General features: G+C 24.9%; 1 protein-coding gene across 4 annotated transcripts; it reads right to left on the bottom strand.

Moving 5' to 3' along the window:
* Nucleotides 1-2,068: 2,068 nt before the first annotated feature.
* LOC126897690 (uncharacterized) lies at nucleotides 2,069-11,848 on the bottom strand. 4 transcript variants are annotated; one of them, XM_050671480.1, is made up of 12 exons: nucleotides 11,659-11,847; nucleotides 10,778-10,804; nucleotides 9,494-9,532; nucleotides 9,163-9,207; nucleotides 7,460-7,498; nucleotides 6,716-6,778; nucleotides 6,156-6,185; nucleotides 6,036-6,074; nucleotides 3,142-3,207; nucleotides 3,036-3,074; nucleotides 2,789-2,863; nucleotides 2,075-2,345 (listed from the first exon to the last, which is right to left on the bottom strand). In XM_050671480.1, exons 1-12 carry the CDS (start codon nucleotides 11,753-11,755, stop codon nucleotides 2,278-2,280), a joined length of 627 nt encoding a protein of 208 aa, XP_050527437.1. In that variant the 5' UTR covers nucleotides 11,756-11,847; the 3' UTR covers nucleotides 2,075-2,277. The 4 variants fall into 4 exon arrangements, with proteins under 4 accessions (XP_050527440.1, XP_050527438.1, XP_050527439.1 ...); XM_050671481.1 differs by lacking the exon at nucleotides 6,156-6,185 and having other exon boundaries at nucleotides 2,072-2,345; nucleotides 11,659-11,848; XM_050671482.1 differs by lacking the exon at nucleotides 7,460-7,498 and having other exon boundaries at nucleotides 2,072-2,345; nucleotides 11,659-11,848.
* Nucleotides 11,849-12,466: the final 618 nt, after the last annotated feature.

Genomic DNA, 12,466 nt, shown 5'->3' with positions numbered 1-12,466 from the left:
ACTAACTTAAAAAGAATTAAGAAAAAATGCAAAAAATTCATTGCCATACGCGGGTTGGAACCTCGTACCCAAAGCGTGTAAAACATAAATTCTACCAACTCGGCAACCGTACGTCGCTACCGTCTGACGAAAAAATAGGCTATTTAAGCTAGTTCAAATTTCAAAGTTATTTTTCTCGACTTAAAAGAAGCAAACAAATTTAAATAAGTTTAACTTTCTATGCTATATTAATTTTTTATTTATATAATATTTATGAAAATCTGTACTCCCCTTGTCAGGTATTTTAAAATAAAATAAAATACAAAACCCAGAATTTTAACACAAAAATAGCAAATTTTTTAATACGGTAGTCATTTTTACCGTGAAGACAAATCCAGAGGTCAAATTTTTTTTTTTAAATTAAAGTATATTATATAAGCTTTAATTTAAGATATATATAAAAGTGTCAGTATTTCCGGAATACTTTCAAAAATTAAATTGAAAATATCTTAGTAACAATACGCATGTTTAAAGTTTTGACCCCCCTTGTTAAAGGGGTATGATCCGATTTACAAAAAAAGCGTGCCAGATGAAAGGAGTATATAAATATTTATTATAAAAAAATAATAATATTGATCCATACATTTTTCCAAAAGTTATATAAAATATAAATTAAATAATATAACATATAAAATCGAGATTTTTTTCACGGAAATCGTACGTTTTTCTTTAACTTTGATGTCCGTTTTCACCACGAAGACAAGTCCAGAGGTCAAATTTTTTTTTTTCAAATTAAAGTATATTACATAAGCTTTAATTTAAGATATATATAAAAGTGTCAGTCTTTCCGGAACATTTTCAAAAGTTAAGTTGAAAAAGTTCTACTTTCTATACGCATTTTAAAAGGTTTGCACCCCCCCTGTATAAAGGGAAATGGTCCGATTTTAAAAAAAAGTATGTCGAATGAAAGAAGTATATATAAAGTATTTATCATTAAAGAATAAAGTTGATTCATGCATTTTTTAAAAAGTTATAGCAACATAATGTTAAAAAATGTAAAATATAATATCAAGAATTTTTTCACAAAAATAGCATATTTTTGCATACGGTAGTCATTTTCACCATGAAGACAAGTCCAGAGGTCAAATTTTTTTTTTTCAAATTAAAGTATATTACATTAGCTTTAATTTAAGGTATATATAAAATTGTCAGTCTTTCCGGAACATTTTCAAAAGTTAAGTTGAAAAAGTTAATTTTTTGTAAAAAAGTTACCATTTTGAAACCCCATCCTTTGGGCTGTTAAAGGGTCAAATGTTCACAAAAATATATAAAATGATAGGTAATTATCTAAGGTATCTATAAAAAAAAAAATTATATTGATTCGATCATTTTTAAAAAAGTTATGGCAATTTTAAGTAAAAAAAATTGAAAAAATATCGAAAATTAGCGATTTTTAAATTTGTAATTTTTTGGGGGATTTCCCCCGTTTACGGGGAACGAGGGAATTTTTTTCAATTTTTGAGGGTAATGTCTTCGACTAGATACGATTTGTGATCTTTTGACATATTGTTCATCAAAATCGGTCCAGTGAGAGCTGAGATTGAGCGTTCACAGACACAAAAAAAAAAATAAAAAAATAAAAAAATAAAAAAACACATCATAGTAAAATTAATACCTTCTCAGCTTCGCATCGAAGCTAAAAAAAAAAAATCAAATGCTATATAGCATCATACATAATAGAAACAAAATATATGTACCATTAAGAATATGCTTACTTTTCTTAATAATTTCTTAGTTTTTATCAAATTTTATTTTCTGTTTGGCGGTTAGTGCAAGTTTATAGTAAAAAAAAAAAAAAAAATCACCAATTTTTTGCAATATTAAATTTAATAGGATTATATATCTATATTTTTTAGATATGATTGTCGTTAACCAAGGTAATATGTATTATGTATAACACCACAATGTTGTTGAATTGGACATTTTTGTAGATTAATTGATTGATTTCATCAAATTATTCTTACTTTTTTTATAGCATATAATTATAAACATGTGTATAACATAATGTCATATAAATTTAATTAACTTTGAAGTAATTAATGATAATTGTTTCAATTAATATATTTTATTCATTGAGGTATATTAAATTATTTATACGTGCATTACATTTTCATATTTTATGAACATTTTACGAACATTTTATTAAAACAATAAATTATTTAAAAAAATAACCAAGAAATAATTTTTAAGGTGAAATTAAAATGTTTTATCTGTTATCTATGTTTTGTTACCATGAGATCATAGTTTTAATTCTTGAATATAAGATTTTATTAAATTCAATCTAATTTTTTTCATAATATCTTCTTCTATAGAAAAAAACAATAATAATGTTAATACAATATATTTAAAAAAAAAAAATGTAATAATATTATAGTTAATGTATGAGTTTTATACATTAACTGTATTTCAGTTATAATATATGTATTGTATTCATACTATGTATACAATAAAAAAATGTGGATATTAATAGAAATTTTTTTAAAAACCCAGCAAAGTGAGGTCGCGGCACAGTGAGGACGTAGCATAATATTTATGAATAGTATTTAATATAATATTTATGACATACTATTTAAAATGAGAAAATAATTTTTTTGTCATTCTATAAAAATTTATTAGCAAAGGAACTGATTTTTTAAGAATCAAAATTTATAATTTTATTTATTGTGGAAGTTTAATCTTTACGATCATGTGTTTGATAAAAAATTATTCTCTGATTTTATACTCTATTCTGCTGGACAACATTTAATACCTTTTTCTGATAGAGTAGTAATAAGCTGAATAAGTGTTCTCTCACGGCTTTTTATTACATCTGTGTACGAGATCCCTAAAAAATATTAATTTATAGGTAAAAAATTCTCTTCTATTGGAAATCCTTAGTTTGTTGCAATGTAAACACTAGGTATAATTAATTAATTATAACAATGTGAAGTACCTACTTTAATATATTTTTCTGCGGTTAAATTAATTTATTTTTAATCTATAAAAAACTATTATACCTCTGGGTACTTGACGAAATTCATCATCATATTTTTCATCTGTTGAAATAAAAGCATGCGTTTAATTGAAGTAAAGTAGGCAAAGGGATGTTTTAATTCAACGTACTTGCCACGTTTTTTATATCTTCTTGAAATAAACGTTCCATAAATATTCGGTTTTCAAATATATTACCTATTAAATTTAATTAAACAGTCTAAAGTGAACCTGGATTAAACACTTAGTGTATGCAGTAGGGTATCTACATAAGAAAAGCCCTGGGGCAGCTGCCCTAGGGCATTACGAAAATGGCGCACTTGAATCTTTTGAGGGCGTCAAATCCGATGAACGCAATAAAAGTCGGGTAAACATTTATAATTTATATTCTAAATTTTTAGGGGACGTCAAACACAAATTTCTCTGGGCGTTCAAATTCTTAATACGCCACTGTGTTTAAGTATTAAATTTAAATATTTATTTTGTTTCTTCGTTAATTTGTTAGTAATTAGTGCAATACTGACTACCGAGGGCTTACTAGAAATCTTTATTCAGATCAAAGACTGAAACCATTAAATTTATTTGCCGAATAAGTTTCAGTTTCAAAAAAATAGTATCTGAACTACTATCTTATTATATAATAGAACAGGGGTAAAAACGCTCTTCTCAAAAATTACTTAGTGTGCTCGGATTAACAAAATTTTTTTTCAACGAAGGTACTCCGCCACGAGATATTGAGCATATTAGTGGCGAAGGTCGGAAAATTTTAACCCCTCGCCCGCTCGAGTAATAAAATGTCGACTGTTTTCGAGAAAAACGCTCGCTGACGCCAGTGTTTTACGACTTAAGGTTTGAAATTTTCAACAGACCCGCCCAATGACATTTCTAAGATATTATAAAAAAATCAATTCAATCTGTTCATTTTTCACTGTTTTACGAGGTTTTTTTTTTTAAGTCCACGCGCATGGTTTTAATATGGGCATTGATTCATTTCTGCGCTTAAGCTTATTGTGACTCTTAATTTGTAAAATATAAATTTTTATGACGATTTAATTTTCTAATAAATTCATAGTTATTACATGTTATTGTTGTCATATATGAATTGATTCTTTTAGTTTATTAACTATATATTTTTTTGATATTATGTTTGTTATTTTTATATATTATATTTAGTTTATTAAGATACTTTCTATCAATTTCTTTTAAACATGTTTATAATACAAATTTGTTGATGTATTTAGTCATGTTTATTGTTATATATATATATATCTTTTGTTTGAACTTTTGCTTTATAATTAGCTTACTTTTCAATTGTACTTTTTTCGCTTTTAACATTTTTTTTGTTATGTCCACAAAGAGTTTATATTAGTATACTATTTTTTATTTGCGTATAGAACAGTATTTTGTATATTTTATCAAGAAATGTTACATGTTGTATATAAAATTCAAAACAGTTATAAGTATATAAGTTTGTACATTCATTATCAGAGCAGTACAATATTAATAATCTTATTATCCATATATAACAACTATGCTGTCCAACGTCAATTTACAGTAACCAATATTTTTATCAAAATTAAATTTTTACATAGTCCCAGGTATAATAACCTGCCAAAATTTTACAATTACTCTATAATATAGATACAATTACAGTAGAACTCCAATTATCCGAATTAATGGGGACCGGGACCCATTCACTGACTAATCAAAACAAACAATGACAGGTGACTGCAATGCGCCGGAACTGGAGTGGGAACTCTTACCACGTGTTGTGCCTACACTGACGCCGCGGACTTTGGACAAATTTTTTTCTGATTTTTTCTGAAAGTGATTCGGATAATCGGCGATTCGGATGGTCGGAGTTCGGATAATTGGAGTTCTACTGTATTATAATTAGAATCTTAATAATTATTGTGTATACTAGGGGCGTATTTAAGGGTGATATGGGCGATTGTCCCCCTTGAACCAGCGCTATTAATATTTATTTAGACAACTTCTAAGAAATTAAGACCTAATGACCTTTTTTTTTATCATAATCTTGATTTTTAGCAAAAAAAATTCTATAACATATTTAACAAAGTAAAAAAATTAAATACCCTCTTAAAATAATTTCTAAATTCGCCCAAGGGGAATACCTAATTGACAAACGTCAACCTTATACTCAATACATTTGACTATATTCTCTTTTTGCATTGTCCTGATTTTAATAATTAATATATTAATATATTTTTGTTACAATGATTCTGATATTTTTCTTGCAAAACACTTATATTGACCTGAGTAGCCGGGTACTTCTACCGGAATCAGTGGCCTAATTATGAGGATTATGCAAAGAGGCTTATGCACCGAAGTCGCGTTATAAATATACGAAAAAAAATTTAAATAACCAAAATAAAATAAATGTTTTTTGTAAAAATAGAATCTATATAATACACAAATTATTTGAGCTGTTATTTTATGGTTGGATTTACCAGTATCTTGGTGGTTGGGTTATATATATGATAATAGTTCTTTGGAACATTATATTGTTAAAAAACCATCGATTGTAAAAATAATTTAAACTTAAATTAGGTGCATACAATATTATTTAGTAGGGATTCTCTTCTTGTTAAAATTATTATAAAGAAAGCCTTTAAATATTAATTAATTCACAACAACAACTTAAAAAATTAATTTATTATATATTTTAAGTTATAGCAGGGAGTGTTCGATTTGTTTGCAGTTTCATATTTGATGTTATAAAGATGATGGATTCAGTTTTAAAATAAGATATGGTTTGTTTGTGAATTTAATTAGAAAAATTCGGTTTTAATCAGTTATAACGGGTTTCAGTCCTCGATTCGGATAAAATGAGTATTTAAAATATTACTCTGAAAATGTATCAATTTTAGTTTTGAGAAATACAATTAAATTGCTATAAAGTTTCCAAGAATTAATTATTATTTTATTGATAACATTGTGTGAGATGTTTTGACATAGTATATTGTGCTACTTATATTTAATTGTCAAATGAAAATTGAAATTACTTTTATCTTGACCAAACAAATTATTTAGAGGATCTGGTCCTGAAAAAAATGGTGTAATTGAAACAAATTATTTAAAATAAACTTATTCACTTATATTGGTATTTACAGTAGTTTGTTTACCTAAAGGAACAAACTCGTTGATTAATTTCACTAAAATTAAAAATATATAAATATATAAATACAGGCATATTAATAATAAAATATTTTTAGTATAACAAAAATTGAGTTAAGAATATTATTTAGGTACAGATATTTCATAAGCATTAATTACTTTTTTTTAAGGAATATTAGTATATTTTTTGTGTTTCAATTTTTTACTAATCTATTATATTAAATAATGTTTTCTTAATTAAGATGGTTTAAAGTAAATAATTTTTTAATTTAAAATATAATAATTGCATTTATTTCACTTATGACAGTATTTATCCTATAATTTTTATTTTAACGTTTCAATATTTAGTAGATGAAGATGTACAAAAAGCAATTCATCAAGCCATAAAAGCAGAACTTGTTTTGAATTTCATTTCTTCTCTCTCGAAAACAAAACTGAAACGATGCCCTTGATTTTCATATAAAATTAAAGAGAAAAATTTTACTCTCTTAATTAGTAAAAAAATAAAATATTTACACGAAGATATAATTTTAGTTTTGTTATTTTATAGAATAAATGTATATTTTACTTAATGGTAATTGTTCATATTTTGTTATTATGGCATTCAAGACATAGCATTTTTTTTCTAAAACTAAAAAAACACAATAATTGTGATTATTTCAATTAATAAAAAAATTACTCGCAAATAATGTTTACTTATAAGTAATTTATATTTTGAGTAAATTATGTATTAATATTTAATGTAAGTTAGAAGATTTGTTATTTACAACACTGTAAAAAATAAAAATATGACATCAATAGTAAATAATAGACTAGGTTTAATTTTAGTGAAAAATGACGTCAAGCATATAGATATTTTTTGTCAAGAAATAAATATAAGTCACAATGCAATAATATGTTGTAATTCTAAGATGACTATAAGAGAAAATATTTAAATTAAAACTCAAAAAATGTTAATTATTAGTTCTTTGAGATAAAATTTGTGGGACAGCAAAAATTATGTCCACCATATTTTTCCAGAAATTAAAAAACAAAAAATTACTTTTATTATACGATATGAATTATGAACAACCGTAGTACGAATAACTTATTACGTAATAAGTGTCTATTTAACTGACCAATTTATAATTGTGAATATTCATTATATACACGATATTTAGGTTATCACTAAGTTTGGAAAGTAACACATTGACGGACACTTATAATGTTGTTGATCATTTCAACGTAATGTGGCAGTTGAATTTTGACGCGTCACGCTCGTTAGAGTTAATATTATTTTTGTATAAAGGAATATAATTATTTATTTATTTACCCAAATTATTAATTTTTTCCTTCACTAAATCTTCGTGTTCTAAAATTGAATTAAAAACATTTAAAGAATTTATTTTTCTGTTTACAACTTAAGTTTTAATAACGAAATATTAAAACAAATGATAAATAAAGAGAACAATAGATTGTAGTTAATTAATAGTGTTTTTTTTTACATATAAATAATTCTTTTTTACGTAATCGGCGTAATAAAATTACTGTGAACAGTATGGTGATTTTCATACTTAATATTATTTAAATAAAAATAATAATTAATATTCTATAGACTAAAGTTATTGTTTTTTCGAAGAATAATTCTTTTTTTTTTTTGAAAAACTGTGTGCTTGTATTATGAAACCTGAGAGAAGTAAAACTTTTGAATAAAGATTTAATGTAACAATAATATTTATTTAAGAAATTATAAAAAGTCATATAATGTGTTTCCTTAACTGAGCCTCGCAATATATTTTTGAAAATGTTTTCTTTGTTACAATAATTTCTTGATTTACTCAATGAGAAAAATTAAATTTTTATTATAACACTTAAGTCTTAAACTATCATCACTTTCTGTTTTCTAAGTAGAAACTATACGTATTTTTTGTAAATGTCAGGTTTGATTGAATAAAAAAAAACAATTTGTAGAAAAATTTTGAAATTTTATTCAATACTCAGTGACGAGTTTTTTAGGTTTAAGGGAGATGAAAAAATAAGCATATATTTATACAAGGAGCGAATACTATAAATCAATAAGTGATTATGAATCGGTTTTTAACAATGCAATGATCGTTTGTAAGAGCACAGGTATCTTTTTTATTAATTTAAACCTAAAGATTATCACAGTTTGACCAACGGCAAAGTTGGGGCGTATAAGAATGGATGATATCTGACAGTGATATGTAAATCACTGCCATAAAAAACGATTTGATGGGAATCTGTTAACTTCTATAATTTGCATATTTATAATTTTATAATTTCAAAGATAATATTTCACTCGAAAATTAAATGCATATAATAAATTAATTACTTAAATAAGGATAACGTTATATTTTTGGTTTGATGGTAAATATCACATAGTGGGACAATCGTCGGGACATTTTTTTGTAAATATTGTAGTACATTTCAAAAGCTTTAATATGATAAACGTTTAAAATAGTTCAAGACCATCTGGAACATATTAAAAAATTAAGTTGAAAAAAAAATGTTTGCATGAGTGGATTTTTTTCAAACTCTTTATACTTTGGTTTTTCATTGGATTTTCAGAAAAAAATAATCCTAGAGAAAATTTATTACCTTTGGTACATTCTATTAAAATTTTATTATGATCAGTGTTTAAAGAAGAAGTTACATTACTTTCAAAAAAGTAAAAAGAATTGTAATGCTGATTTTTACGGTAGCCTAATTTTGGGAACTTTTTTAAAATTTCTAAAAGTTTGGGTTTTTTTTAAATTTTGGCACTAATGGGTTCAACTAAATTAAAATTTACATTTTTGACGTATTGATCATTAAAATTGATCCTGTGAGAGCTGAGAATTTTTATGGACTAACATACAAATACAAAGCCGAAAATAGGGTTGCCACTTGAAAAAAATTAAATTGATGATTGTTTAGTGCGTAAGGGACGATAGAGGAAATTAAATTTTTTTTGTTTTTTATATAATAAATAGTTTTATGTTGATATTTTAATTTATATAAATAAGGTTAAATTACCTAAATTGTTAATTTCTTCAACCAATTTAGCTTTCAAGTTTTCGTCTAAACAATTTAAATAAAAATAAATGTGTAACTATAATTTAGGTGAACTAATTTAATATAATATTTTTAATATGACTTCAATCTTTATTAGGAATATAACTGGACTATTTAATATAAGCTGTATTATTTTTATTATAAAAAAATGTACATATAGATTGAATTTGCTTTTGACAAGATTTATTACTTCAATAATAAAATTTACAAGCATGAAGCCTGTAATTTAAAAATTTCAAATTTAAAAAAACATTAAATTTAATTTTTATAGTATTAACTTAAGTTAAATTACCATTGTATAGATCTGCTCCAATATCATCTAACATTCGATCTGTAATAATAGATATTTTGTTTAAATAAAATTTTTTTATGGGTATCTGAGACATACAGTTAAAGTTTGATTAAATAAAAATTTTCAATTCATTAGTGACTTCAATATTAAATTTTTAAATGTGTATAAATGATTAGAATATATTTATTAAAAAAATGTCATGTACTTTAATAATTTGTCCATGCTAACTTTTGCTGTGTCAATTATTATTTTTAGGTACTACAAATATTTATTAACAGTTAAATAACAATTTTTTACATACTATGACAAAAACAAACTATATCTGGATTATCTTAGTAATAGTTACTTCATATACATCTGTTCTATCGATCTTTTTAATAATTAAATGTTATATTCATTGACACGACTTACGTCGCAAAAATGTGGTCGACGCTGGTTTTGAGGGTAGAGACCCGTGGGCCGTTTATTAAATGAGCGACAACACATTATTTTAATAAAAATAAACAAACCGAAACACAGTAATAATAATCTTCGCATAATGTCGCGGCACTGGCGTCGACGAAGTGATGTCCGGCGTGTTCCTTGGACGGCAAAAGGTTAGCAGCGTTGTAGGCGACGGTGCGCGGGTGCGGTTCGGTTGGTCGGCGTTGTCGCCTTCACAACGGGAGGAAGACTCTCGCACTATTTGCGGCGGGTCGTCGTCGGCCGTGCGGCATTTGCTGGACTTTGCACCGTGGCGTATGGCACGCGGTGTTGGTCAGTCAAATAGTCATAGTAGGGCGACGGCTGATAAAGGTGGCACGAGTCGCGGGGCATCGTGTATAACGAAGCGACGCGGGCCGTGTCATCATATTTATATTGAAATAATATAGTTTTATATTAATGAAAACGTTATTCTAAATAATTTTATTTTGATATTTATTTATTATTATTATTATTATTTCATGTTTATATTTAACGTCTGTTCTAAAATTCTTTGCCAAAGACGACGGAAAAATCAACAAAAGTACAACACAACAAAATCGAACTCCGGTACTTCTGCACTAATTGTATGATTATAGTATTAAACTCAAATATAAATCTTATATATATAAAATCTAATGTCAGATTTTTGTCCGNACTATTATAATTTCTTTTATCGCTTTACACAGAAATCCATTAAAACCTAAAGCGGCCTACTTAAATTAAGAGTATATAAACGGTTTACAGTTAGGAACAGGTGGTTAAGTTTAACTAAACCTTACCAAAATGTTGAATTAATTGAACTAACTAAAATATTCTTACTTGTTATAAACATTTCTTTAACAACATCTAAACAAATTGTCAATTTAAAAATATATGAATAATTGCATATAATGGCAAATATTTTCAAAATGTCAAATAGAATATTCTACAGTATTTTTATTAATTTCAAAATGAGTTACATTTTAAGTGCATACGTCTATAAAATAAATTTATATGTTGGATAGTTAATGGAAAAAATATGTTTTTTTTTAAAATTTGATAAATTTAATAAATTTTTAAAACATTTTCCTTTTATATTTTCATACTTCAATAATAGTTTTTTATCATTAATGAAATGATTGAATTAGGTTATTACTAGAATAGAAATCTTTAAGTACACAAAGTATGTGCATGAGTATAATATTCAAATGATTACAGAATATTTAATTATATGAAAATTTTATGAGGTTTTACCGAAATACATTATATATTGAGAGTCATACGATTTATGAAATATAGTTAAAACGGTTTACTGAATTTTATTAAAGAGAATCAAGAAGTAAAAATATTACATGTTAAAATTTGGATGGGGCTTATGAGTTTAATATTTTATTGAATTTGTCGTTAACCCTACAAAATTAAACATCATAAGTTTCTTTAATAATACAATATTAAATTTTTATTTTTCCATTTGATGGAAAGAATGCGTCTTATACTGTTTCATTAAAATTTAGTATAATTTATATTTATATTATATAACATGTAATTTACTATTTTTTATTCACATAGAATACACTTGTATAATTCATTTTTGCATAATTAAAAAAAAAAAATTACAAATATTTTAATATGTTGCTTTAACGTGATATATTTAAAATTTATAAATGAAAGTAAACGACTAAATTAAAAAATATTAATTTCGTTTGTTGGGAAATAATTACCTCTTAAGTGATAAGCATCTACTTTTATTAACAATACCCAAAGTGTTATAGACAATATCAATAGTTGTACAATTAATGTGTATTTTTGTGTCTTCATTTTGATGTATACCTATAAAAAAATTAATGGAGCTTTAAATTTAGTTTAAAGCAAAATCACACTGTCTATAGTTTCTGAAATTTAACGAAGTGCTCGTATATTTTAAATACATTCTTTTGTGTATATCTATAAATTTAGATTATATTTGAACTTGTTTTTTTATTATTAATATAATGGCTAGTCGTATAGGATCTTTTTAATATAAAAAAACATGTCAGTAAATTATATTGTTTAATTTTCGTAACTTTTACAAACTAATAAATACATACTTTGATATATTTTTTACATATTTGTTACTTATTTTGTTTTAAAAGCATATTTTACAGGACAATTCAAATTTAAGGCAAAACCAAAAATAAAATATACATATTCCATAATAAAACAGTATAAAGAAAATATAATTAATAATCTATGATTAATATTAAGTTTAAAATCGTATTTTTAATAGAGTTTTTAAGTTAGAAGAATATTTTTGCTATTTTTGTGTGAAAATTCTCGATTTTATATTTTACATTTTTTAATTTAAAATACTATAACTTTTTAAAAAATGTTTGGTCAACACAATTTTTTTATGAGAAATAATATTTATATCCCTCTTTCATTTGACATACCTTTTTTTTAAAATAAAACTATTTCCCTATATACGAGGGGGGTTCAAAACTAAAAAATGCATATAGAAATTAGAACTTATTCAACTTAACTTTTGAAAGT

The sequence above is a fragment of the Daktulosphaira vitifoliae genome, unplaced genomic scaffold (genome assembly GCF_025091365.1).
Source record: "Daktulosphaira vitifoliae isolate Bord-2020 unplaced genomic scaffold, ASM2509136v1 Scaffold_2, whole genome shotgun sequence".
In the NCBI taxonomy this organism is placed as follows: Eukaryota; Metazoa; Arthropoda; class Insecta; order Hemiptera; family Phylloxeridae; genus Daktulosphaira; species Daktulosphaira vitifoliae.
Note: the sequence above shows the minus strand (reverse complement) of the source record. Positions and strands in the feature narration are given on the sequence as shown.